This window comes from Bos indicus x Bos taurus, chromosome 7, assembly GCF_003369695.1.
Source record: "Bos indicus x Bos taurus breed Angus x Brahman F1 hybrid chromosome 7, Bos_hybrid_MaternalHap_v2.0, whole genome shotgun sequence".
NCBI classification, from domain to species: domain Eukaryota; kingdom Metazoa; phylum Chordata; class Mammalia; order Artiodactyla; family Bovidae; genus Bos; species Bos indicus x Bos taurus.
The window spans coordinates 104,540,688-104,568,403 of record NC_040082.1 but is presented as its reverse complement, the minus strand read 5'-3'; the positions used below and the strand labels follow the sequence as shown (position 1 = coordinate 104,568,403).

Sequence of the window (27,716 nt, the reverse complement as noted above, 5' to 3'; positions counted from 1 at the left end):
ACCCCGGGGCCAAGAAAGCCTGTCCTAGAGGAAGGTCTGTGTCTTCCTCCACCTCTTCTTTCCTTTGGAGAAGCCAGCCTCTGCGACAAGGGGCTGGGTCTTGGAGTCACTGATATTTAGCTTACTAGGGGTCCAGGGTCTACAGTTTTTCCAGTAGTCACATGTGGATGTGAAAGTTGGACCATAAAGAAGGCTGAGCACTGAAGAATGGATGCTTTTGAACTATGGTGTTCAAGAAGACTCCTGAGAGTCCCTTGGACTGCAAGGAGATCGAACCAATCAATCTTAAAGGAAATCAACGTTGGATATTCACTGGAAGGACTGATACTGAAGCTCCAATACTTTGGCCACGTGATGTGAAGAGCCAAAGCATTGGAAAAGACCCTGAAGCTGGGAAAGACTAAGGGCAGGAGGAGAAGGGGGTGACAGAGGATGAGATGGTTGGATAGCATCATTGACTCAATGGACATGAGTTTGAGCAAACTGTGGGAGATGGTGAAGGACAGGGAAGCCTGACGAGGTGCAGTCCATGGGGTTGTGAAGAACTGGCCACAACTTAGCCAATGAACGAGGAGAAGAAGGGGCCCACGTGTGTCGGCAGCTGCTCCTGCAACCTGTAGGTGTATGTGCGCAAGCACCCCACCCTGCTGATGAGGAAGCAGGTCCAGGCAGGCTGCAGAGGGGGACCTCAAGCCGAGGGGCCACCCCCCACAAGGCTGCAGAGGGGGGACCTCAAGCCGAGGGGCCACCCCACACAGGGCTGCAGAGGGGGGACCTCAAGCCGAGGGGCCACCCCCCACAGGGCTGCAGAGGGGGGACCTCAAGCCGAGGGGCCACCCCCCACAAGGCTGCAGAGGGGGGCCTCAAGCTGAGGGGCCACCCCCCACAAGGCTGCAGAGGGGGGAACCTCAAGCCGAGGGGCCACGCCCCCACCAGGCTGCAGGCTTTCTGTGTGAATAGGGATCATTTGGGCAGGGCCTTTGTCTTTCCCAACCTTTCCTCCAGTCCCCTGCTTCTCTGGGGCTGCTGCCCGACTGCTGTCGGCTCTCGGGGCCTGAACCACATGTGTTTCTGAGATGCATGATGCTGTGCACGGCTGTGCAGCCACCCCCACTTCCCCAGCATCCCCAGCCCTCGCTCGGACAAAGGAGGGTGCAGGCTTACTCTGTGGGCGTGAGGGTGGCCCCCACGGCCCGGTGCCGCTCACTGAGGTCCAGGGACTGACTCAGCATGGTGTTGCTGCCCGTGGTCATCAGCTTTTTGCCCCGCCACAGCTCTACGGCGTTGGCCAGCCGCTCAGTGTCAGGATCCCGGTACCGCTGAATCTGTGTGGAGCCTCCAGGACTGTCAGGCCTCTCCTGGGCCCTGGGGCCGATCCCCGGCTTGCTCTTGTCCTTGGGGGTCTCCGGGGTGGCACTAGGACCCAGTACGGTGACCCTGCTGTCCAGGGCCAGGCTGGTGGGTCGTTCCTCGTGGCTGGGCCTGGGGCTCCCAGCCTGGGCTGCTCCCGAGTCCAGGCTGCTCGGCGCGGCCTGTGGGGGCACCTGAGGCTGCTTCTTGGGGGCCGCCATCTCCATCTCAGTCCTGGCATCCGAAGGGCTTTCATCTTCCCTGCCCTCCTTTCTGTCTTCTGGGAGGCTCTCCTCTGACCCTGGGACAGCCTTTCCAGAAAGTTCTCTGAGGGTGTGCTCATCCTTGCAGGACTGGATGTGCTTGTTCTGGAGCTTCACGTGCTCCAGCCCCCGCTGTCGCCGTGACTCACGCTTCTCTCGGCTGCGGGGCACTTTCTCTCGACCTTCAGCTGCGTGTTTCTGGGTTGGGGGCGCCTTCTCCACGCTCGGGACCTCCTTCTCAGGTTGGCAGCTCTCGGCTGGGAGAGCCCCATCGCTGAGGCACACCTCGGGCTCCAGGTCCAAAGGCTTGCCCTCTGTGGAGGGTTCTAGGCCCTGCTCGGGTTCTGGCCCAGCTGCCTGGGCCAGTCCGGCCTCGACGGTTTCCTTCTTCGCGGCTTGCTCGGCTTCCCTCTCCTTCTCTTCAGCTTTCTGCTTCTCCTCCACCATCCGGCTGAAGCTGGTGGGGTGGGGGAGGAAAGGAGGTGGGTTTAGGAGCAAATCCACCCAGGGCATTGGGGAACCCTGTTCCACCTGCAGGTACAGGGTTGGGGGGGGCCAGGCTCCCCCTCTGCCAAGGGGTGTGACCCTGGCCCCTAGAGATGCTTCTGGAAAGGTGGACCCATCCTCAGCCAGGAAAGGGGGGAGACAGGGAATAGCCTCATGTTGTCATGGGCACTGCTGCCTAATGGAAGACCTGGGGGCGGGCACAGGAAGCGTCGGCGAGGCCTACAGCACCCTTGTACTCAGGTCTGCTCAGCCCACTTGGTAGTGAGCGAGACCGAGGTGGTGTACTGACTACTGACACTTTTTCCAGTGAAAAAAGTGAAAAGTGCTGGTTGCTCAGTTGGTCCGACTCTATATGAACTGTACCCCATGGACTGTAGCCCGCCAGGCTCCTCTGTCCATGGGATTCTCCAGGCAAGAATACTGGAGTGGGTAGTCATTTCTTTCTCCAGGGTATCTTCCTGACCCAGGGATTGAACCTGGGTCTCCTGCATTGCAGGTGAATTCTTTACCATCTGAGCCATCAGGGTCAGGGGGACCTTTATGAGGTTTGTTGCAGGAGGGATCTGTTCAGAACTCCCTGAATTCCTCTGGGGTCCCTGGCCTGGTGGACTCCCTGTGAGTGGGGACAAGGGGGCCCCCCTGAGGGTTGGTCCCGGTGGCCTGAACCCTCTGAGTCCAGGTGTTCTGCTCAGTGGCTGGGGGTGGGCAGGTGCAGTAGGCGGGTGGGGGGGTCCTCTGGCAGAGACTGAGTGCTACCAATGGTGACCTGGGGTTGCCATAGGTGCCACCTACCAGCCCTGGAGTGTCTCTCTAGGGCCCAGTGTGCCCAGACCGGCTAGACGCCTGCCAGCCCCTCCTCAGCCTCCCTGCATCCAGACAGGGACATCCTGACAGCTCTACCGGCCAGGTGATATCTCAGGTAGCACTTGAGTGTTGAGTGGGTGGAATGTTCTGGGGGGTTGGGTGGGGGGGTGCTTGGTCCCATTCTGCTCACCTCTTGCGCTGCAGGTGCCCCCGACAGAGGCTCTGGAGGCGGATGATGCTCTGTCTCTGGCGCTGGTAGGCTGCCCGCTGCCGGTAGCCCCTCCACACGGCCTGGAGGAACACGGCTGCCTGCGTCCTCTCCAGTGCCCGGCGGACGCAGTAGGACCGCCAGCAGGCCTGAGAGTGGAGGGGGCGTTCAGGGGCTGGGTGTGCGTGGCCCCGGCTAGCCTTGCCACCCGCCCCGTGGGCCCCCTTAGCACCTGGATCGTGATGGCCGCCTGCCGCATCTGCAGGAAGTGCCTGCGCTCCAGCACCATCCGGAACCAGCTCTGTAGCATCAGGATCTTCCGCACGACCTCCTGGTGCAGTGTCTCCTGCAGGGCCTGCCGCTCGGTCTCCTTCAGGAAGACCTGGGGTGGGCACAGGAAGCGTCAGTGAGGCGTCCAGCACCCCTGGACTCAGGTCTGCTCAGCCCACTTGGTAGTGAGCGAGACCGAGCTGGTGTACTGACTACTGACCTGAGCAAGACGGGTTTTTTTTTAAAAAAAAAATTCATGTTGAGATAGAATTCCCATAACATAAAATGAACTGTTTAAAGTGAATAATTTGGTGGCATTTGGTACTTTCATGATATTGTGCAGCTGTCACCTCTATCCAGCTACGAAACATGTCATCACTCCCAAGGGAAACTCCGAATCCATTAGTAGTCACTTCCTAATCCCCATCCCTCAGCCCCTGGCAACCCCTAATCTGCTTTGTCTTATTTTTAGAATTTTTGGGGGGTCACATCACACAGCATGTTGAATCTTAGCTCCCGAACCAGGATTGAACCTGCATCCCTTGCATTGGAAGTGCAGAGTCTTAACCACTGGAGCACCAGGGAAGCCCCCGCTTTCCGTTTTTATTGATTTACCTGTTCTGGACGTTTCATATAAACTGGATCATACACTACAGGGCCTTTCGTGCCTGGCTTCTTCCACTCAGAGTTAACAGTTTCAAGGCTCACCACGCAAGTGTGTATCGGAGCTGAATAAGATTCTGCTACGTGAAAGGCCCACATTTTATTCATCCATCATCTGCTCATGGACACAGGGCTTGCCCTTTGGCAATTCTGACTAGAACTGTGCCGCTATGAATGTACACGCACTAGGATTTGTTTGCACGTGTTTTCAGTTCTTTTGGGTTCATACCTAGGAGAGGAACTGCTGGGTCATCCGGTAACTCTACATGATTGACTTGCTGGGGTGCTGTGAGACATCACAGAGTTACTGACCAGTCCCTTGAACACCCTGTGCTACGGTGTGATGGTTCCTAGCCTACAAATGAGACACTGATGCCTGAGCCCCACACCTTAGGCCTGTCCCTCTGCCTTCCAGGAAGAAATAACGTGCTGCTCCCAAAGAAATGTACTTCCTCAGCAGAGCCCTTATTTTCCAGGGAGTGGCGTGGGCTGTGCGAGGACCCCGTGTGGAGTGGAAGACATGGGTACAAGGGCCCTCTGAGGGCTGCGATTGCTGACCTTGGTCTTGCCGATCTGGTAGCTCCTCTTGTCTATGTCCATCTTCTCCAGCAGGGCAGAGATGACCTCCCTGCAGGGCTGGGCATTCTTCGGGAGAAGCACCTGGAACTGCTCTGTGAAATCCTGGGTGATTTTGGGTAAGAAAGGAGAATCTACGTGAGGGTTTCTGCCACCAGAAAGAACAGGGCTCTAGCCACTCCCCGGTCAAGTCGTTTCCAAAGCCAGAACTTGGATTGATGTGAATAGTGTTGACAAAACTGAGATCTGGGACTTTGTGAAATAGTCTGAAGCTTAAGAAAGGCTGTCGCAGACACAGAGCACTGGATCTTTCAGTCAGTGGGAGAGTGGTCATCATCACGAGGACCTGCTGGTTGCTGGCGTTGTCGGGGGAGAGCCAGAAGATGAAGTTGACTCTGGGGGGCTCACAGTCTGTGATTCATTAGAGAGCTGAACCACAGCTGGAGGTATGCCTTTTTTTCACTGCATGTGGGATCTAAGTTTCCCGACCAGGGACTGAATCTGCATTCCCTGCAGTAGAAGAGCAGCATCCTAACTACTGGACCACAAGGAAAATTCCCAGGGTATGCCCCCTGACCTTTTTTTGGCCATGCTGTGCAGCATGTGAGATGCTATGTCCCCAGTCAGGGATCAAACCTGTGCCCCCTGCATTGGGAGCATGGAGTCTTAACCACTGGACCATCAGAGAAGTCCTGGTATGCCCTTTCTAAGTAAACAGTTATGCTGAATTTTTAATAGCCAATCATGAGTGAAACACATCAGCATTTTCTCCCTTTTGGGCAATTTGCCTTTCCTGTTTATGCAGATCAGAAAGATGATATTCCTGTTTCTCTGGATGAGAAGAGGCAGGCATGCCACAATGAAGCCATGTACCTGAGGCCATGCAGGTTAACCTCCACATCTAGGTTCAGGCCCAATGCTCACTCAAGCACTGCACAGCTGCTGCCAGCTCCCCGTATACGCCAAGGGTTCTCCACCTGGGCCATGCTAACCCCTGGGGATGTTTGGTGTTAAATGGAGACATCTTGGGTTGTTAGAACTCAGGGGAATAGTGTTCCTGGCATCTTGTGGGTGGAGGCCAGGGATGCTATTCAATACACAATGGTGCACAGGGTGGCCCTCACCACAGAGCATGACCCAGCCCCAACCGTCAATGGTGACATAGATGAAAATCTGTTGAAATTTCATCTTCACCAGTTTGGTGTTACTAGTGATTCTCTGGTTTCTAAAAAGCCCAGGGACCCTGAAGTCATTTCTTTGGGTCTCAGTTTCCATATTGGGAAAACCGGAACCAGGGCCCCCTTGCAGCTGGTTGGCAGAATAAAAAAGCTGGGTATAAAAGTGTCTATTACAAGCATAGAGACAAGACAATATCTTGTAATAACCTGTAATGGAAAATAATCTGAAAAATAATATATATGTGTATGTATAACTGAATCACCTCGCTGGATACCTGAAACACTGTAAGTCAACTATACTTCAATAAAATATATATGTCAAAAAAAAATTAAGATTGGAGAAAGAAAAAAAAGTGCCTATTACAGAAAATGCTCAATAAAGGGCCAAGTTACACAGGGATCTGCTTGTGTGATTCCCTCTTCCCTGTCTGGTTTAACAAGCCTCCTGTGAGGAACTAGGCCCACCCCCCCTACTATGAGAAAGAACGATCTGGTACAAATACCAACAGCTATTGTTGTCAGTCGCTTAGTCGTGTCCGACTTTTTTGCAGACCCCCATGGACTTCAGCCCGCCAGGCTCATCTGTCCATGAGATTTCCCAGGCAAGAATACTGGAGTCGATTGCCATTTCCTTCTCCTGGGGATCTTCCTTACTCGGGGATCAGTATCAGGGTGGAGAAACCCTGATGGAAAGTAACCTGCCAGGCTCAGGCTACGGAGAAGTGCTCTCTCTGGAGGTGGCCAGTGTCCCCGATAGCCATACGCATGCGTGAGTGTGTCCTACCTGGAATGAGTACTTGGCACTGTAGCCTGACCTCCGAATCCGCACAGTCTCCAGCATGCCTGTGTAGCGCAGCTGCTGCAGCACCAGCTCATCATCGAAACACAGCTCTTTCTGAAACGGGATCGAGCGATCAGGGAAGACGTATGCAGGTGGCTGGGGACAGGCAGCCCTGGGAGGAAGTGCTGATTCCCAAGTGACTGCCATCCCTCTGGATGATAGGTACGGATGCAGTCAGCGCACACCCATGGGCTGGGGCTGGTCTGGGAATTGTCCCCAGCCTGGCAGCTGCGGGCACCTGGTTTTTTTCTTTGCCCCAGTCATGCTTTTTGAAATAAAGAGGTGGGGCTGCTCAGCAGTGATACCTGAGGCATTCATCTCTTCTAGGAAACATGGCATCTGATCTGCTCTATTCCTTGCTGTCCAGGAGACAGATAATACTTCTCACTGCCTAACTTAAGATAACTTGGTGCAAAGATTTATTTCCTAAAGGCCCCTTCCCAAACCTATGTTGAACTCATACCCTGTGCCAGGGATTAGAACGAGTACTGGGGATCTAGCAGAAAGAACACATGGCTGGGCCGTGGGAGGTGTTACAGGAGAGGGGACCCTAGACCACGCCTTGAGAGCTGAGAAGAGGACAGGTAGGGGAGGAGGGCAGGAGGCAGCTAGGTGAAAACCCAGAGGAAAAAGGGGAGCCCAAGCCATGGACAGCAGGGAGGTGCTTGCTGCTGGAGGGCTGGGGGTGAGAGGGAGGAGAGGCTGAAACGAGGTGGGTTCAGTGAGCTTCCAGCCCAGAGCTCAGGGGCCTGGACTCCATGCTGGTGCATATTATTTAAGTGGAGGGAGGGAAGAGAAGGGCATGAGGCGAGGGATGTCATGACAGGGTAGGAGGTGCTTCTGTATTTGGTGGGCTCTCCAAGACTGGAGAGAATGCTACTCAGTACCCTAAAGAGCACAGAACAGATGCTCAACAGCAAGGAATAGGCTGTGAGCATGGGTCCAGAGCAGGAGTTGGTGGAGTGTCTTCTGAGTAGTCCAACATTGAGGCAAAATCCAAACAGGTGGGGCAAGTGGGCCTGATTCTGCAGCTGGTGGAAGGTGGGGGTGGGGACAGAAACTTCTGAGATGCCGTCGCTGGGGGACCAGGAATGGGGTGGGGGAGGAGGAGACAGCCTGGGTCCAGGTCCTCGCCTGGTGATGGTGAAGCCTTGGCACCTGGCAGGGCCAAGCTGGGCTTTGGAGGTTAGCGGAACATCCCAGGAGCAAGGAAGAGGAACAGAAACAGAAGAGCAGAGACAGAGAGTGTGGGTGAACAGTCACCAGGATGTCCTTGCTCAGAGATCCACTCATGCCTGGAAGAGAGCCCAGGTCCTGAATGGCTCCAGCAAAGTTCTCGAGGGCACAGAATCACCAGTGGACCTCTGGGGTGAAGAAAGCCTGGCAGCAGGGGCTGAACTGGCTGCTGGTGCCCCGCTCTGGTGCTCAGTCCTCCCAGGAAGTTCAGGATGAGCAACAGGCTCTGGGCTCCTGTTTTCTGACCTCAACCTCTCCCATCTGGCACATTTTCTGCGCTGACTGCTTTGGGGATATAGTTGAAGAGCACCCTGACCTGTCTGTCCTCAAGCCAACTTTCTCTGGAGCCCCTCCATGTTCCAGTGCATGTATGTGTACTCAGTTGCTTCAGTCGTGTCTGACTCTTTGCAACCCCATGGACTGTAGCCCGCCAGGCTCCTCTGTCCATGGAATTCTCCAGGCTAGAATACTGGAGTGGGTTGCCGTGCCTTCCTCCAGGGGAATCTTCCCGATCCAGGGATCGAACCTGCGTCTCTTGCATTGCAGGTGGATTCTCTTACTGCTGAGCCACTGGGGAATCCCCCACGTTCCAGAGACTGTCTCTATTCCTGGCTGGTCACTACATGGCCCTGGCTGTCTCCTTCTGATCCCTGTCACCCCCTGCTAGCTAGAGCACACTTTTAAAATACGTGTCCAACGAGGCCAGGAACCCTGGCTGGTAGCAGAACCAGCTTCCTCCAGTCCTCGGAACCTGTGTGGACACTTGCTTCCTCCAGGTGGATACTCTCCTGACCAACCCTCCTGACTCCCAGCACTCCCCCACCCCTAGACACACAGTAACACTCCCTGCCAGTCTCCAGACCTGGGCTTGGCTTTCGCCTCCCTGGAGATGGGGGGGACCCCTTACCTTCTCGGCGTTGGAGCGGATGCAGCGGATGAAGAAGGGCTCTGCCTTCCCTAGTGTCTCCAGGAGCTTATTCAGGGAAGTCTGAGGAGAGAGAGAGGGGAAGGTGTTGGGCTGGGACCCCCTCGGGGGCACATCCCTCAAGGGAAGGCGATCCAGGTCACCTTCCTGAATCAACGGGGGTGCATCTGTGCTGACAGGGAACAGGGGAGGTTTCAGCAGGAGGCTGTGCTAACGCAGAGGGCCCCCAAGGGAGCTGTGGGTCCCCAGGGCTGAGGGCCGCCATGTTTCTGTCTCAGGTGAAAGGGGCGGGGAAGGTGGTGGGATCAGATTAACTCTTTTAGGGATTTAAATCACATGTCAAAGGAGGCCAAGAACCCTGGTTAGTAACAGAACCCGTCTCCTCCTGCCCCCACGGACATGTCAGCACCAGCTGGCGGCCACCCTCTTATCAGAGGTTGAGCTCTGCAGGGCCTCACTTCCAAGTGCCTAAATTCTAAGAATCCCAAACTGTTCCTTTTGTTCCTTCAGCCTTAGAGGTACAAGCTCCTGCCCACGGTTACTATCTCAATAGTCTCTCTCTGTTCCCCTTCTGCCTTTTCAGTCCTCTAGTACCTGTTTAACCAGTTCCATATGTTAAATTCTCTGATTAAAAAAAAAAAAAGTCAGCCACAGAAGGGATCATGGTTGCAGTGATTTTGGTCTCTGGCCTGCTATTTCCAACAGGGCATTGTGGGAGTTTCTAAATGATGTAATTATATATATATACATAAATAAAAGCTGAAGTGGAAACAAAAAACTTAGATTGTGCAGAATGCGAAGGAACAGAAAAGTTAATGGTGAGAGTCTGCGGCCATCTGTTGTTTAGCTGCTAACTCATGTCCGACTCATGCAACCCCATTGACTGTAGCCCACTTGGCTCCTCTGTCCATGGAATTTTCCAGGCAAGAATACTGGAGTGGGTTGCCATTTCCTCCTCCAGGGGATCTTCCTGACTCAGGGATTGAACCTGCATCTCTTGCATTGGCAGGTGGATTCTTTACCACTGAGCCACTAGGGAAGCCCTCACTGGCCATTGGACCCCATTGAAAGAAAGAAAAAAGTGTCCCTGAGCTTCCTGGCAACCAGGGAAAACAGGGAAATGTGATCTAAGGACACAGTTCAGTGTTCACATTAACTCACACGCTGACTCATGACTCTTTTAAGATGGTGCTTCTCCACCGAGGGTGACTGTGTTCCCCCAGGGAGCCTTGGCACTATCTGGAGACGTTTTGGTAGTCATGTCTGGACAATGCTACCGGCATCTGGTGGGTGGAGGCCAGCAACGCTGCTCAGCGGCCCACAGCACACTGGATGGCCCTCACCATGGAGAATGACCTAACCCCAAATGGCAAACGGTGCTGCGGTCAGAACGCTGGGGATAATGAGAAGCTCCCTGTGCTGGGTTAGTTTTGGCCCACCCATGTGAGTGCCAGGCAGAGCTCAGCACCCCCTTCCACCCCCCCGGGCCACCCACCTGGAACTGGGCACTGATGCTGGGCGGCTTCTTCTTCTTGTGAAGGTGTAGCAGGGACTTGGTGGTACGGTCATGCAGGGTCATACTGATAATCAGCTTCAGGGATTTGGAGTCCAGCAGGTTCTAGGACAGAATCGCAGGGTCTGGCCTGCCCTCCCAAAGCCCCAGAGGGCACTGGGAGGCATCTTGTGCTGCCCCAGAGCCAGGATAATGCCCCCCTGGGGTGGCAGCTCTTAGGCTCAGTCTGGGGGCTGTGCTGTCAGAGACGGGGTTGGGACAGGAGGGCCTGGCAGGCAGCGGCGGTGACCTGACCGGGGGCTGAGCCTAAGCTGCGACCTGTGGATGGTGCCACCTCCTAGAGGGCTGATTACGTTCACCTGTGGCCTGAGTGCCCAGAAACCAAGAGCTACAAGTGCTGGCTTCCCTCCAAGCACCCATGTTGCTGTGAGTGCTCATCCGGCCAGTCCTCCTGTGGGCCAGCCCTCACTGTCGATACGAGCTGGGGGCACCAGTGCTGTCCCACCTGTTGGCCAGACCGAGTGGACCGAGCGGTCGCTCGCTCTAATTTCAGAATCTCTCAGCACGCTGTACGTGCAGACTAGACAGGGCGCTTGGGTGTACCTGACCCAAGGCTGGCTGCTGGGGTCTAGGCTGCCAGCGATGCACAGCTGCCCCCTTCCCAACATGACCACCCTGGCTGACAGGCCTTGTCTCCCTGGATGCCCAGGAGGTGACGAAGCCCGTCCCACCCTCTTGGAGTTGGCTTGCAGCTAACGACACCCAATGTGGGGATATGACAGGAGGGTCCCATCGCCTCTTGGTGAGATAAGCTCTGCGATACGACTGCCACTCCTGGGTTCCCCGGGATCTGGCTGAGCCCACTTCCTGCCCTCCCCCACCTCAGGTTTCTCCTGGGAGTTCCCTGCTGTACACCACTTGTGCAGAGACCACATCACAGGCCTGCTTCTAGAAAACCCAAACAAAGACCCCTCTGTGTCATTTAAACAGGAGATAGTTTTTCAGAAGGGAAAGGGGAGAGGGAAGGAAAGAGAAGGAATTAGAGAAGCTCGAGAAGGTAAAAGCCCCCGCCCCAACCCACTTTCTAGAATCAAGACGCGAGCCAGCTGCTCGCGAGGCGGTGCTGGGTGGTGCTGTGTGTGTTTACCTTTGGAATGATCTGCTTTTGTTTGATACCTTTACTTTTCCTGTCAAAATATTAAAAATGGTTTTGTGAACAGAAGGAACACAGTGTCTGGCTCTGGGTTAGTTCAGCAAGCCACGCCTTGCGGGTTAGATGGAGCGAGAACAGAGAGAGCGACAGAGTCCGGAGGCACAAGTGCAACGAGGCCACCGCCTCGCCAGGGACTGTGCATACCTGCCTCACCGGGCCAGCGGCTGCCTCCGCGGTGGCAGGGGCCCCTGGGTGTCGGGGGGAGCTGGTGGATCTCACAGAATGACGGTGAGAGGTCCCAAAGGGGCTTCGAGGGACCCCATGCAGCTCTGAGCCTACCAGGTGTCCCAGCTCTATTTGCTAGACGTTGGGAACCATCAAAGCGGTCTGAAGACCCTTCTGGAGCCCCTGCCCTGGTGGCCGGGTCAGGGGCCTGTCTCTCGAAGAACTGAGACAGGGCCTGTGTGTATGGGTGCCTTATGGACGTGAACTGGCAGAAGGCTAAAAAATGAAAGCTGATCTTTTCGGCCGAGGGAGGGGGGGAAGCCCACACATCCTTAGACACTTTATGGAATCTTGCAGACAAGAAAAGATTTTTTTAAAAATTGCAGCCTGGGCAGTTGCTAAGACCCGCTGAGGAAATGGCTCCCTGCGGATCTGCCAGAGGCTTGGCTCCGAGGCTCTTTGTGTCGTTTCACGTTTGTCCCCGTGGGTGGAACGAGGCATCATAAAAATGACTTTGCAAACAGGCATCACTGCAGGCACAAGCTTTGTTCTCGGGGGCCTGAGCCCTGAGCAGCTGGTGCCCACTGGTTGAGGCGGCTGCCTGCTGGGTAGGAGGGTATGAAAACTGTCACCCCTGCTTTGCAGACAGAGGGTGAATGCTCACAGCACTCAGGTCAAACAGTGATTGGGGGGGTCCAAATCTCATCTGTGTGGCTTCCGGCCCTTTCTACCACATCACACCCACAAAGCAGGGTCATGGGATGCGCAGAGGTCCTCAGGATTGCACACCCTGACTCTGAGGCTTCTTTATAAGCTCATAGTGACAAAGGCCGGGGCGGGAGGAAGCAAGCCTTGCTCGGCAGGTTTGGGGGCAGAAAATCAGCTGCTCCGTGGCAGGAGCGTTGCTGGGAAGCTGTGCTGGACACTGGGGGGCTGGCGAGGGTTTGGGTCAGGGTGCAGACACTAGGGCGGGAGTATGCCGAGGGCCACTTAGCAACGGCGGCGTGAGGACAGGACCACAAGACAGCGGCACGGGCAGCGGCTCATTCAGTGTCATGGGAAGCCCCTGTGGGCGGGGGTGGGGTGGGGTGGGGTCTGGGGCGGGAGGCGCTCGTTGCACTTGTGGGGGAGAGGGGGTGCCCACAACCTTGGGGGGGACTCACAGGATGAAGGTGCGGGGTTTCTGGAGCCGATTGAGGGACTGAAGAAGCTTACGGGGGTCGTCACCCTGCCAGGGCAATCCTTTGATACTCCGGATGATTTGGTCATGCAAATCGCTGGGGGGGAGGGGGTGCAGTGACAGAGAGAAGACAGAGTTAGAGCAGTGGGCCCGCCACCTCAGGGTCCCTGGCACGGTCGGGACCGTCTCCAGGCCACTGGAGCCAAAACATGCAACCTGGGGAAGGTCTGAAGGCTGCTGCCACTCCCTCCTGCATGGAGAAGTCAGGGTTCGGCCACCCCAAGGAGGCTCCGCCCTCCTCTGGTGGTGGGGGAGGGGCTGGGGACACGTGGGGCTGAACAGAATTTGCAACACGGCATCTCGGATCACTGGAAAAGGCCTCGTGTTTAAGAGCCTGTTGGGTCTATAAAAAGCACCCAGGGGCCACCGAAAACAGGAGACCCAGGAGGGTTCTGTGGGAAGCAGCAGGTGGGTTTCTCATGACGGTTCTGTGGCTACATGTCTGCCTCCTTGTCGGCTTCAAGAAATGTCTTGGGAGGAATGAAGTGGAACTCACACAGGTGTTATAACTGGGGTGATGCTTGGCTATTCCGACTGGGGTCGGGGCTTGACTGGCATCTGGAGGTGGAGGCCAGGGAGGCTGCCCCACTCCTTGCAGCACCCAGGACGGCCCCACCACAGCGTGGCCTGGCAGAGGCCCAAGGGAGAAGCTCTAGCTGAAGATATTTACCCCCAGAATTCAATCTTATTAACTGTGTTCTGTTCAGTCACTGTGGGTTTAGGGCTGAGTGGACGTTTTAGGTGTGAGAATGACAATGCCTTAGGGACAAAAATCGAATGCTCTGAAAATGGGACATTCGCGAACAATGTCTTGACACAAATGTCTAGGGCAGAATGTCTAGAAATGAGGGAGCGATGACTGCAGGATGATCTGGGAGTCTGTCTCTCTTTTTAAAAAAATTTCCTTATTCCAAGGGACTTCCTTGGTGGTTCAGGGACTAAGACTCCATGCTCCCAATGCAAGGGGTCCAGATTTGATCCCTGGTCAAGGAACTAGATCCCACATGTTTCAACTAAGAACTGGTACAGTTAAGTAAATAAAAAGATTAAAATAACACTTCTTCATTGCAGTTACTTGAATACATGTTTAAGCTCTGAGCAGTTGACCTGGGAAGACCCCGATCGGCAGCCCCTTGCCTGTGTGCCATGCACCATGCCCAGGGCCGGATGGCCGCACTCACCTCTGCTCCTTCACCCTCCAGGGAGGCACCAAGCAAAGACAACAGAGGGGCTGCATGTCACCTCTGCACCCTGAGCGGCCAGTGCAGCGCCCGCTCCCTACGATGACGATGAAGCCCCTGGCTTCAGCCCACACCCCCCGATCAGGCCAAATCTGGCGAGAGCGCCCCTGGCTTGCTGATCCCCTCTCTTCTGGCTCTGAACACTGTGCTTGCTGAGCGCCTTGGGATGATGGCTTCTCAGGGCGTGCCTCCCTGGTCTTGGGTTCCAAGGCCCTTGCTTCTACTTACTTCTTGCTTTCATAGAAAGCAATGATGTCTTCAAAAGCGTTAATATCGAACTCCTCAGAGCCGTCAAATGAGAAATCTAGCATTGAGCAGCTGAAAGGGAGAATCTGTATAAACTAAATGTGCTTTTGCGGGTGGGACCTATAGCCCCAGGGCTAGGCCTTGGGGAGACTGAGTGGGTCAGGGGCCACTCTGAAATACGGGGCAGTGTTTTTCTTTTTCTCTCTTGCCTTCTTTGGGGTGAAAAAGCTGTTTTAAAAGCGCATCTTTAAAAAAAAAAAAAAACAACGCATCTTTTTATCAAGAGGGAGGGGACACAGGTATACCTATGGCTGATTTGTGTTGATGTTTGGCAGAAACCAACACAATACTGTAAAGCAATTATCCTTCAATTAGAAGAAAAAAAATCAAAATGTATCTTTTTAAAAGGAGAAAAATGGCACACTGCCTTCAGACAAATGGCACAGGATCACTTACCTAGGAGCTATCTCTAACTCTACTCATAAGCTTTCATGAACCTCTTGAGGGGGGTTTTCTTACAAAGTGCTCAAAAAACAAAATGACTTTTTCATGTTTCAAAATTCAGGGGCTTGCTCCTTGGGAATTTTGCTGAGTCTTAAGAAAGAGCCTGGGGACTTTGCTGCCTCAGGGCCTTCGCAGCAGCTGTCCCGCAGGTCAGCACACACTGCTTGTCTTGTCTGGTCCAACTAGTCCCTTCTCAGTGTAGTCTGCCTGGCTTGGCTCTCACAAGCTGCCTGAAGGGTCCCTCCCCTGGCTTTGTCATGGCCTCAGATGGCTATAGAGCATGACCTTTTATACCCTGCCTTCCTAGAAGCACAAGCCTGCTCACTTTTACACTCAGTACCAACTGGGGTATCTGGAGGAACCCTGACCATCAGTAGGTGGCCATAGAACACCTCTGTGTCATCTTAGAGGCAACAACGCATCTGTGTTTTTGACTGAGAGTAAAGTAACTTAGCAGACTGGTGTTTGGGACATCCTGGTCAGGCTAAGGGAGGAAGTGCTCTTAAATCAAGCTTGCTGCTCTGCGAGACCAGCAGCCTTTTGGCCCCGCCCGCCAACGGTCACAACCGGCCCTGAAAAGGATCCTTTGTAAACTAAGCCGCCCACATCCCCCCAAACAGATGATGCACAAGGTTGGCCTCTCTGTGTGCAGAAATGCGGCCACCAGATGCCGCTGCGTCTGGGTGTTTCTGATTCAAGCGGTTGCCGGGTTCCTTATTCAGGTCAACCCTGACCTGGGTTCAGGGTGTCGGGTTTCTGGCGCCGTTTTAAACAACGCCGCTGCCTACAGGCTCCAGCTGGGACAAATCAAGATCTCGCTCACCGGTACAGTTTTTCTGACGGGGTGCTGGCTCCTCTCTGTAGTTCTCCCAGGTGACCTTGGGCACCAGAGCTGTCCAGACCTGCTGGGGAGACAGAGCACATGAAGTTTTGAGGTGAGGGCTGCTTGGAGCTGAAGGGCTTCTTAACTTCAACCCGATTTAAAAAAAAAGGAGGGGGTAGGGGGGCTGACACTCAAATTTGGGCACAGCGGGGAACTATGAAATGTTCCATTTCCTCCCCAAACAGCACCATCTATTTCCTAAAACAGATGCCCCAGGACTTTTGCACATGCTGCCCGCCCCCATGGCCAGCCACCCTGCCCACCCTGTCTGGCCCAAATGGTACTGTCTCAATGTAGTAGCTTTAACCTTTCAATCCTCCTTTAACCAACACCCCAGCCTTCCTAAAATGGAACCCTGGGGCTGGCATCTGGAGCTGAGTGATCCTGGGAGTCGCTCAGCCCTTCTGGGTGTCAGGCTGTTCTCACAGAAAAACAGGAACACACCTTCTTGCTGTGTGAGGATGGGCAGGTTAAATTATATATCCCGCTACAAATCTTCTGTTTTGCAAGATCAAAAGCTTGGGAGCTAATTTACGATAGCCAAGACATGAAAGCAACCTAAATATCTATCAACAGATGGATGGATAGGGGAGACATGGTATAACTATACAATGAAATATGACTCAGCCATAAAAAAGAATCCAACAATGCTGTTTGCAGGTACATGGGTGGACCTAAAGATGATCCTACCAAATGCAGTGCCGTCAAATAAAGACAAATTTTATATGGGTATCACTTACATGTGGCATCAGAAAAAATACCACAGATGAATTTATATACTAAATAGACTCACAGACATAGAAAACAAACCTATGGTTACTGAAGGGAAAGGATGGGGAGAGGAATAAATTAGGAGTTTGGAATTAGCAGATACAAACTCTTACATATGAAATAAACCACAAAGCCCTCCTATATAGCAGTGGGAACTACAGTCAATATCTTGTAATAAACTATTGTGTGCCAAGTTGCTTCAGTGTGGCTGACTCTCTGTGACCACATGGACTGTAGGCTGCCAGGCTCCCCTGTCCATGGGATTCTCCAGGCAAGAATACTGGAGTGGGTTGCCACGCCCTCCTCCGGGGGACCTACCCGACCCAGGGGCTGAACCCATATCTCTTACATCTCCTGTACTGGCAGGCAGGTTCTTTATCACTAGTGCGAAAGAAAAAAAAAAGTTTGGGGAACAAGACAGACGTGCTGGTTGCACAACCTCAGGAATGTGCTAAATGTGATGAAATCTTACACTGCGCAATGGACTCTGAGCACCCCCTTCTTGACAGTGACACAGGGAGCCTCCTACCTGCAGCCTTCTCAGCTCTCTCGGCCCGCAGGCGCCCAGCCTCCCGGAGCACGGCCATGGCCTGGATGGCGGCCCGGAGCACCGCCCAGCGGAACACGGCCACAGGGTCCATGCCGATGAGCTCCCGCACGTAGGAGCTGTCACTGCCCCGCAGGAGGGCCACAATGTCTGGCCGCATGTAGTCCATGTTCTTCTCTCGGAAGTCCTGGTATGGGGAGGATGGTAAGAAGGGTGGTGGGTGGTCCCTTGATAGTGTTGGCTGAGGCCCTGGGGTCAGCTCGGGAAAGGCTGGGTGGGGAGCGGGACCCATTTCCACGACAGAGAGGGGGTTCCTGCCCATGGGGCCCTCGAAAGCAGAGCCAGGGGTTTGACACTGGGTCTGAGCGCCCTGGAACCTCGCCAAGCAAAAGCAATAAAGAGGGGGCATAGAGCAAGCATCTGAAGGAAAGGATCTCCAGGGTACCCAGGGGTCCCATTCCCATCCCCTGAGCGGAGCACAACTTGATTGACAGTGGAGACAGAAGGCTACGTACCTTGATCTGATATTTCACCTTCCCTGCAAAGTGCTGGATGATGAAGGCTGGCTCCATGACGGGGGTGCCGAGGAAGTATCTGTTGTCCTCGTGCTGCTGTTTGAACTTGGCCAGCAGAGTCTGGCTTGTGGCGTGCGGAAAGCTGGGAAGAGCACGGGAGACCTTTAACTGCAGGAACTGCAGCCGGTCACCTGCTCTGTATTGGCAGGTTGCAGGCCTTCCGTGGAGGAGGCGGGCAGGTGCTCGGGCTGCAGTGGCCTGGGCACGAGGCTGAGGGCAAAGTGATGCCCTCAGGGCTGGGGAGCAAACTTGAAACAGGCAGGGCAGCCAGTGCCCCGGCCCATGTGAACATCTGGTCTAGGGAAGATTGTGCCCGGGGCCCATCATGGGCAGCTCCTGGAATAATCCCGGGACGGGGGTGGCTTCCGGTCTCGGGTGCATCTGTACCTGGGTCTTGCCCACGCTCCCGTTAGAGGCAGGGGCTGGGAGACGGACGAAACAGGGAGGTGAGCGGGGCCTCACTAAGGGAGCCGCTGTATCTGGCTATTTCGGCCTCCCAGGAAGGAAATGCCGCAGCCGGCTTTGGCATCCAGCCTGAGCCCTGCCTCACTGCAAACTCGGGCAGCAAGGTATGCCTCCGAACCCCTGATGCCTGGGTTTCATGGCTTAACAGGGCGTAGAGGGGGAGACCCTGTAGCTATGAGGTACATCATTGCCAGGGTCAGGGTGTGGAGAGCAAGAGACCCGTTCACTTGGTTGTGGAAACAAATAACATCTTCACACGCTATTTTAGAAAATCCAATTCAGTGCCCCCCAAGCCCCTCTAAAATCATAATGAACTAAAACAATTAGATTTTATTTTTTTAAATCTTGATTTTTTTGGGGGGGGCTCACCATGGACTTTTTTTTTTTGGCATCCATTTTTATTTATTTTTTGGCCATGTCCCAAAGCACGCAGGATCTTAGCTCCCCAACCAGGGATTGAACCTGTGCCCCCTGCATTGGAAACACAGAGTCTTAACCACTGGACTGCCAGAGAGGCCCCCTAAAATAGCAAGATTTTAAACAAAGACAAATCCGACCAGGCTCAGCCCGGTCCTGCCTTGCATGCCTATCCCAGATCTGGCTCTGGGGAGTTTGCTGGGAGGGACAATGAACCCTTCCAAGTGCCCTGCTCCTTCCCTTATCTGAATGTTTTCTCCCTGGATTCTGGCCTAGAATGGATGTGTCTGTCCTGGATGGGACTCAGCTTGAGGCAGGTGGTGAGCCCTATTCACCCCAGGCCTGAGGGGACGCCGGCAGCAAACGAGGGGCCTGATAAAAGCTGCTGATAAAGAGACTTTCCAGTGGATAAGGACCCACCTTGCAATGCAGGAGATGCAGGTTCCATCCCTGGACAGGGAACTAAAATCCCATGTGTCAAGGAGCAACTAAGTCTTCGTGCCGCAACTACTGAGCCCTGGAGCCACAGCTCGAGAGTCTGTGCACCTCAACGGGAGACCCCACAGGATGCGACAAAGGTCTCACATGCTGCGACCAGGACCCGACACAGTCAAAAGTAACCCAAACCCTCAAGACGGGTCTGCGCCCTGACACACTGAACCTGCGAATGTGGCCTTAGATGCAGCCAAGTCAAGACGAGCTCTTGAGGGGGCTCTACTGGCACTCCAGTGGCTAGGACTCGGGACTTTCACAACTGAGGGCTCATGTTCAACCCATGGTTGGGGAACTAAGACCTCACAAGCTGTATGACACAGTCCCCACTCTCCCCTAGAAAGATGAGGTCATTAGAGTGGGTACTAATCTAATAGACTGGAGTCTTTATAAGAAGAGGAGATGAAGCAGAAGGACAGAAGATGATGTGACTACAGAGGCAGAGACTGGAGTCACGCGGCCACAAGCCAAGAACACCTGGAGCCCCCGGAAGGTGGAAGATGCAAAGAAGTCTCCTCCTTGGAGGGAGGGTGGCCCTCCCACACCTTGGTTTTGGCCCATCAAGGCTGATTTTGTGCTTCTGGTCTCCAGAACTGTGAGAGAATAAATTTCTGTTGTTTTAGGCTGTCCTGCGATTTCTGGAACTCTGGCTGAGTGACCAAGCACAAAGCACCTTAAAAACACCCTCTCCAGCCCTCATCATGTCTTGTGGATGAGGGCCGGCAGGCTTGATGGAGCATCTTGTATCCAGGGCCCTGATTCCACCCCCTGCCCTTTGTAAGGCTGCACCAAGCCTGTGACTGGCTTCTAGATTCAGGTCCCACAAGTCTTTCCCAAAGACTCCTGGGAGGGCGAGGGTGTGTTCCTGAATTCACAGCTCTTGTGAGTGTTGATAGTTCTCTGGTGAATGGCAAATGTGGGGTCAGGATTTGTAGCCACACGAATCTGAGCAACCCAGAAGTTCCTGGGATGGAATGGATTCAAGTAAGGCCCTGGGGCTGCAGATCCGGATGCATGGACACTCACTTGCTCTCTTCGTCCAGCAGATAGAAGAGGCCAGTGGGCTTCTTGCTGATCAGGTGGATGCAGCCCACGTTGTCTGTGTAGTCAATGTTGTGCCAAGAGATCCCTTCGCTCTGGTACTCCTCCTGCAGGGTTCAAGGGGCATCTGTTACGTTCAGCATTTCAGGGACACAGTAACGTCTACGTAGCACATGTCCTATGTAAAAAAACTTTATTTATATATGCACATACATATTTATATATAAACGTGCAAATAACATAGAATGCGTATTAATATACCAATAGAAATACATCAATAAATACATAAAATTATTTGATAAGTAAACAATTAGCAACAGGGAACAGGAATGCACATTCTCAAAGATCTTCAGTAAGTCCTCTACATATGAACCTTCAGGTGGCGAACCTTCAAAGCTGTGACTGTGCGTTCACATGTCCAATCATGTGAGTGAGCTCACGTGTCTGGTGCACACTGCCACCTACGCACACCCTCTGTAAGTGGCTGTGCAGCTCGCCCTCTGCCTTCTGCGGCTGACAATCTTCAGTTCTGTCATCTCCCACCTCCCCTCTCTCCTCCAGTCAGTAACTCTTCTTGCCGACTCACTCCATGCCAGCCCCCGTATGCCAGCTGTTGTACTGTACTACTGTACTTTTCAAAGTACTAGAAGATTAAAGATATCTTCTCCCTTTTTTGCGTTTGTTTTTTTATGTATTATCTGTGTGAAAATTATTCTAAACCTGAAACAGTACAGGTTTGTTTTAACTGGGTGTGTGTGTGTGTGTGCGCTCAGTCGCATCTGACTCTTGGTGACCCGATGGACTACAGTCCCCACCAGGCTCCTTTGGCTATGGGATTTTCTAGGCAAGAAAACTGGAGTGGGTTGCCATTTCCTCCTCTAGGGGATCACCCCAACCCAGGGATAGAACTTGCGTCTCTCCGGCACTGGCAGGAAGATTCTTTACCACAGCACCACCTGGAAAACCCAGTTAGGTGCCTAGGCTAACTCTGACTTACTTTGTTTGTACTATCAGAACAGAACTCGTTCATGATGTAGGGGACTTACTGCATAAAACCAGAGTGCTTAAAAATCACGCTTAAAATCACCCAGGGGTCAGCAAACTTTCTTTGTAAAGAGCCAGATGGCAAATATATTAGGCTTTACAAGTTAGATGGTGTCTGCATGATACTCAGCTTTGCTCTTGTAGCATGAAAGGAGACACAGATGCTGTGTTGACAAAGGGGTGTGGCTATGTGCCAGTAATCTGGGGCAGCCCCTGCTCTTATATGAATGTCCCGACAATCATATAATATGAGAGACCCATATCACTTTGAACTTTCTAACAGCCATGTTTAAAAATGTGAAAAGAAAGCAGGTGCAGTTAACTTAAACAATACAGTTAACTTAACCCAATACACCCAAGGTGTATGATGTATGTCAACATCATGACATGTGATTTAACTGACATAAAAAATTACAAACATGGCCTTTTACCAGCGAGACAAAAATGCCTTTTCTTTTATTTTCTGGCCATGCAGCATGGCATGCAGGCTCTCAGGTCCTGGACCAGGGCTAGAACTCATGCTCATTACAGGGGAGCTGACTGTGGCTCAGACCATGAGCTCCTTATTGCAAGATGAACACTTAAATTGAAGAAAGTAGGGAGAACCATGAGACCATTCAGGTATGACCTAAATCAAACCCCTTACAGTGGAAGTGACAAATAGTTTCAAGGGATTAGATCTGAGAGAGTGCCTGAAGAACTATGGACAGAGGTTCGTGACATTGTACGTGAGGCAGGGATCAACACCATCCCCGAGAAAAAGAAATTCAAAAAGATTTGCAAAATGGTTGTCTGAGGAGGCCTTACAAATAGCTGAGAAAAGAAGAGAAGTGAAAGGCAAAGGAGAAAAGGAAAGATACACCCATCTGAATGCAGAGTTCCAAAGAATAGCACAGAGAGATAAGAAAGCCTTCCTCAGTGATCAATGCAAATAAATAAGAGGAAAACAATAGAATGGGAAAGACTAGAGATCTCTTCAAGAAAGTTAGTGATACCAAGGAAACATTTCATGCAAAGATGGGCACAATAAAGGACAGAAATGGTATGGACCTAAAAGAAGCAGAAGATTATAAGAAGACGTGGCAAGAATACACAGAAGAACTGTACAAAAAGATCTTCACGACCCAGACAACCACAATGGTGTGATCACTCACCTACAACCAGGCATCCTGGAATGAGAAATCAAGTGGGCCTTGGGAAGCATCACTACAAACAAAGCCAGTGGAGGTGATGGAATTCTAGTTGAGCTATTTCAAATCCTAAAAGATGATGTTGTTAAAGTGATGCACTCAATATGCCAGCAAATTTGGAAAACTCAGCAGTGGCCACAGGGCTGGAAAGTGTTTTCATTTCAATTCCAAAGAAAGGCAATGTCAAAGAATGTTCAAACTACCACACAATTGCACACATCACACACACTAGCAAAGTAATGCTCAAAATTCTCTAAGCCAGCCTTCAACAGTATGTGAATTGTGAAGTTCCAGATATTCAGGCTAGATTTAGAAAAGGCAGAGGAGCCAGAAATCAAATTGCCAACATCTGTTGGAGCATCAAAAAAGCAAGAGTTCCAGAAAAAACATCTAGCTTTGCTTTTTTGACTACGACAAAGCCTTTGACTGGGTGGATCACAATAAACTGTGGAAAATTCTTAAAGAGATGGGACTATCAGACCACTATACCTGCCTCCTGAAAAATCTGTATGCAGGTCAAGAAGCAACAGTTAGAACTGGACATGGAACAATGGACTAATTCCAAACAAGGAAAGGAGTACGTCAAGGTTGTATATTGTCACCCTGCTTATTTAACTTATATGCAGAGTATATCATGCGAAAAGCCAGGATGGATGAAGCACAAGCTGGAATCAAGATTGCCGGGAGAAATACCAATAATCTCAGATACACAGATGACACCACCCTTATGGCAGAAACTGAAGAAGAACTAAAGATTAGCCTCTTGATGAAAGTGAAAGAGGAGAGTGAAAAAGTTGGCTTAAAACTCAACATTCAGAAGACTAAGATCACGGGATCCAGTCCCATCACTTTCAGGCAAATAGATGGGGAAACAATGAAAACAGTGACAGACTTTATTTTTTGGGGCTCCCAATTCACTGCAAATGGTGACTGCAGCCATGAAATTAAAAGACGCTTGCTTCTTGGAAGAAAAGCTATGACCAACCTACACCACATATTAAAAAGCAGAGACACTACCTTGCCAACAAAGGTCCATCTAGTCAAAGCTATGGTTTTTCCAGTAGTCATGTATGGATGTGAGAGTTGGATCATAAAGAAAGCTGAGTGCCAAAGAATTAATGCTTCTGAACTGTGGTGTTGGAGAAGACTCTTGAGAGTCCCTTGGACTGCAAGGAGGTTAGGGTTAGGGTTAGGGATAAGGTTAGGGTTAGGTTTAGGAAAAAACCCTAACCTAAAGGAAAATCAGTCCTGAATATTCATTGGAAGGACTGATGCTGAAGCTGAAACTCCAATACTTTGGCTACCTGATGTGAAGAACTGACTCACTGTAAAAGACCCTGATGCTGGGAAAGATTGAAGGCAGAAGGAGAAGGGGACAACAGAGGATAAGATGGTTGGATGGCATCACTGACTCAACGGTCATGAGTCTGAGCAAGCTTCAGGAGTTGGTGATGGACAGGGAAGCCTGGCGTGCTGCAGTCCGTGGGGGTCACAAAGAATTGGACTGAGCAACTGAACTCCGTGCAGGGGAATGTGGAGTCTTTTTTTAATGATTATGGAAATTATCTTTATGTATTAAAAAAACCCACAACTTTTTATCTTATTGGAATATAGCAGATTCACAATGCTGTGGTAGTTACAGACGCACAGCAGAGACTCAGCCATACAGATACGTGTATCCGTTCTTCCCCAACTCCTCCCACCCAGGCTGCCCAGGAAGCGTGCAGTCTTAACCACTGGACGCCAGGGAAGTCCCCCAAAGGCCTCTCTCCCCTGTGCTGTATCTTTGCAATCTGCTATGTCTTTTGCTCTTCCTACGCAACTCCATTTGGACCAGCCACATTTCAAGTGAGAAATGTGAGTTTCAGCTAAAAGACATAATAATAAGATTAGCTAAGTATTAGCTAAATATAGGGGCTTCTTTGGTGGCTCAGACGGTAAAGAATCCACCTGCAATGCAGGAGACCTGGGTTTGATCCCTGGGTTGGGAAGAACCCCTGGATAAGGGAATGGCAAGCCACTCTAGTATTCTTGCCTGGAGAATTCTATGGACAGAAGAGCCTGGTGGGCTATAGTCCATGGGGTCCCAAAGAGTCAGACACGACTGAAGGACTAACACTTGCACTTTCACATATACATGTGTGTAAACCCATCAGTTTTCTTTCCTCATCAGAATCCACCATAGGAAGGACAATACTTGGGTAAAGAAGGCTGGTTATTTTGAAGTGAAAACACCTATTACATGGGATATCTTCACTGCTGACTGAAGCAAATCCTTACAAGGCAACTCAGCTTGTCTCCCATTGAATCAACTTTCACATCTGAGCAGAGAGAAAGTACAACACTCGCCTGTGGCGTCAAATATCCCTGCCTTTTGCCTCATCTGGGGCTGGGTGGGAATGTTCTCGGACTCTCCCTTTTTTGCAGAGAAAAATTCTGGGGCGGGTTTGATGACAAACCAGGCCCCCAAGGTCCCCAGGGGGATCCCGGTTCTGGCTCATTCCCTTCCTCCTAGGACTGGATGGGTGAATAAGCTGGTATTTCCTTACCTGCTCTAGCTTGAAAATGTGCTGGTTGAAGTAATACTGGAGTTGCTCATTGGCGTAGTTGATGCAGAACTGCTCAAAACTGTTCCTCTCGAAGTCTTCAAAGCCAAAGATGTCGAGGACTCCGATAGACAGGCACTGGGGGAGATGGCGAGAATGGTTATTACTGGTGAGTACTCCCTTGGCAGCAACCTGTCTGATGCTAAGGGTCTTAGAACCTGTGATATTTTTTTTTCAAACTTTAAAGTTTGTATTTTGTATTGGGGTATAGCCAATTAACAATGCTGTGATAGTTTCAAGTGAACTGCGAAGGGACTCAGCCTCACATACACTTGTATTCTTCTCTCCTCAACCCCCTCCCATCCAGGCTGGCACGTAACACTGAGTAGATACAACCTGCAATATTAAACAAAGAGCCCTGTGTTTTTGACTTCTGTTTGGGGCTGCACTGCGTGGCCTGCAGGATCTTAGTTCCCCAACCAGGTATTGAACCCGTGCCCCCTGCAGTGGAAGTGGAGAGTCTTAACCACTGGACCAACAGGGAAGTCCCAGAGTCCCCTGTTTTCTCTGCACTGGGCCCTGAGAACCGCATCCTGTTGGTTCCCTGGGGCTGCTGAGGGGAGAAACCGGCCTCACGCCTGACCGACTGCAGCCAGGGTCACAGGCTACCAGCTGAGGAGGTGTGGCCCTCACCGAGACAGACTCTTCCATGTCCTTCTTGTTGAGGAGAGCGTGGTTGATCCGCAGCACGATCCAATCGAACAGCGCGCTGTACAGTGACTTGGCCATGGAGTCACGGGCGGTGATGGCCTGTGGGCACGGAGTTTGGGGTGGGGGTCACACCTCGGCAAGGTGCGCCCCCGAGGTCTGTGCACAGGGAGGTCAAGATGGTGACTTGAAACACTCAGCTCCTCTGATACCTCCCCTTCTCACTCTGCCTGCCGTCCTGTCCGCTCGGACGCCCTTGCACACCAGAGCATGAAGCCCTGACATGGCAGCCTGGGGTCTGGCCAAGTCTTTCTCGTGGGACGGCCTGCTCCTCAGAGGACCCTGGGGACTGCTGGGGTGGGCATATGGGCTCAGGGAGGGTGCTGTGGGAGAATAACCAGGAGCTTGGGCTGGGTTCAACCCCTGCGGTTCTGGGAGCACCATGGGCCAGGCCACTGTGTGCCTAAAAGCGGTGATTGATATTTACAATTTTTTAAAAAGGCTCATTGGGGTCTAATTGACCTACAAGAAATTCCTTCTTTGTATGCTCTCAGATCTAAGCTGCGACAGGACTTACTCAGCCTGCTATCAAGACCTAGATAACGAGGTCCTCTGGTTTTGTGGAAATGGAGCTGCGTAGGGTGCTGCCCTGTGCCTGGCCTTCATCTCCCTTGCTCAGCTCAGTGCCCCCGGGGAGCAGCTGGCTGTGGACTCCAGTGACCTGTGGCACCTGTCACATACCACGGCTGAGCACCTTTGCCCACAGGGGCTCCAACTGTCTAGGTATCCATTTTAGATTCTTGAGCAGCTTCTCCCATGAGCTAAAAATACCCCCCTGCCCCCGTGGCTAGGTACTTTCCTGATGCTCCCCAACCTGCAAGTCTAGAGGTGTAAAAACGCAAGAAAAATATGCCACAGAGAAAACACAGACTGGGGCAAAGGCTAGAGAGAGGCGTCTTATCAACATGTAGGGACCCACGCAACAGTTATAAAGGTCACACTCTAACCCAGGGGTCAGCAAGCTTTCTTGGGCAAGGGCCCATGAGTCAACATGATCAGCTTTGTAGGACAGCTCTGCCACTGCAGCAGATCATCATGTGCATGAATGGTCGTGGTCAAGTGCCAATAAAGTTTTATTGACAGAAGCAGGAAGTGGGCTGGGTTTGGCTTGCAAGCTGCAGGTGGCTGTCCTCTGCTGGTAAGAACCAGTGTGCCCACTAAACAGCTCAACACAGAGATCATCACACGTGGCTCTAGCTCTGTCCCTTGAGCTGTATAAGCTGGTTTGAGCTTCCAAGGTTCTCCTCTGTCAAACTATGCTGTTAAATGCTCAGTTGTATCCGACTCTTTTGTGACTTCAAGGACTGTAGTCCGACAGGCTCCTCTGTCCATGGAATTTCCCAGGCAAGAATACTGGAGTGGGTTACCCTATCCTTCTCCAGGGGATCTTTCTGACCCAGGGATAGAGCCAGTGCCTCCTGTGTCTCCTGCATTGCAGGTGGATTCTTTACCATCTGAGCCATGAGGGAGGTCAAATTAGGGGCAGGAAAATGACCACCCATGCCAGCTATTTCTGAAGGCTCTCCCTATCCCCACCCTGAGCACCCATGTTTTTGGGCCTGGGCACCCCATGAGAACCCAGGGCAGCACTCACCTCGCTGAGACTATAGGGAAGGATGAGTTTGTCGTTGGAGGTCACTGTTTTTCTTTTGGTCAGAACTTCCACCAAGATTTCTCGCTTCACCTGTTTCAAGGTCAAGGAGGAAGAGGGGTGGGGAAGGACAAATTAGGAGTTTAGGATTAACAGATACATTTAATCTATATAACATATATAAACAGCAAGGTCCTACTGTATAGCACAGAGAACTATATTTAATATCCTGTAATAACCTATAATGGAAAAGAATTTTAAAAAGAACATATGCACATATGTTGTTGCTGCTGTTGTTTAGTCACTAAGTTGTGTCTGACTCTTCTGTGACACCATGGACTGTAGCCCACCAGGCTCCTCTGTCCATGGGGATTCTCCAGGCAAGAATACTGGGGTGGGTTGCCATGCCCTCCTCCAAGGGATCTTCCCAACCCAGGGATGGA

At 52.1% G+C, this 27,716-nt stretch overlaps 1 protein-coding gene across 20 annotated transcripts in view; it reads right to left on the bottom strand.

Moving 5' to 3' along the window:
- The window catches only part of MYO9B (myosin IXB), a 107,785-nt gene that overhangs the window by 14,269 nt on the left and 65,800 nt on the right, over positions 1–27,716 (bottom strand). For 8 of the 20 annotated variants that reach the window (XR_003511996.1, XM_027548143.1, XM_027548147.1 and 5 more), the window contains 17 exons: positions 27,277–27,366; positions 25,608–25,724; positions 24,918–25,052; positions 20,120–20,241; positions 17,660–17,801; positions 17,127–17,331; positions 15,767–15,848; positions 14,422–14,511; positions 12,876–12,989; positions 11,482–11,521; positions 10,317–10,439; positions 8,804–8,884; positions 6,604–6,714; positions 4,624–4,746; positions 3,365–3,514; positions 3,115–3,281; positions 1,165–2,070 (listed from right to left, as the gene is read on the bottom strand). Coding sequence is in view for 19 of the 20 variants with exons in the window: in XM_027548143.1 (XP_027403944.1) it covers positions 1,165–2,070; positions 3,115–3,281; positions 3,365–3,514; positions 4,624–4,746; positions 6,604–6,714; positions 8,804–8,884; positions 10,317–10,439; positions 11,482–11,521; positions 12,876–12,989; positions 14,422–14,511; positions 15,767–15,848; positions 17,127–17,331; positions 17,660–17,801; positions 20,120–20,241; positions 24,918–25,052; positions 25,608–25,724; positions 27,277–27,366 (2,798 nt within the window). In the remaining variant the exon portion in view is untranslated. Of the gene's footprint in view, positions 1–1,164; positions 2,071–3,114; positions 3,282–3,364; positions 3,515–4,623; positions 4,747–6,603; positions 6,715–8,803; positions 8,885–10,316; positions 10,440–11,481; positions 11,522–12,875; positions 12,990–14,133; positions 14,149–14,421; positions 14,512–15,766; positions 15,849–17,126; positions 17,332–17,659; positions 17,802–20,119; positions 20,242–24,917; positions 25,053–25,607; positions 25,725–27,276; positions 27,367–27,716 lie in introns of all 20 variants that reach the window. The other 12 variants (XM_027548150.1, XM_027548159.1, XM_027548162.1 and 9 more) reach the window with 7 other exon arrangements.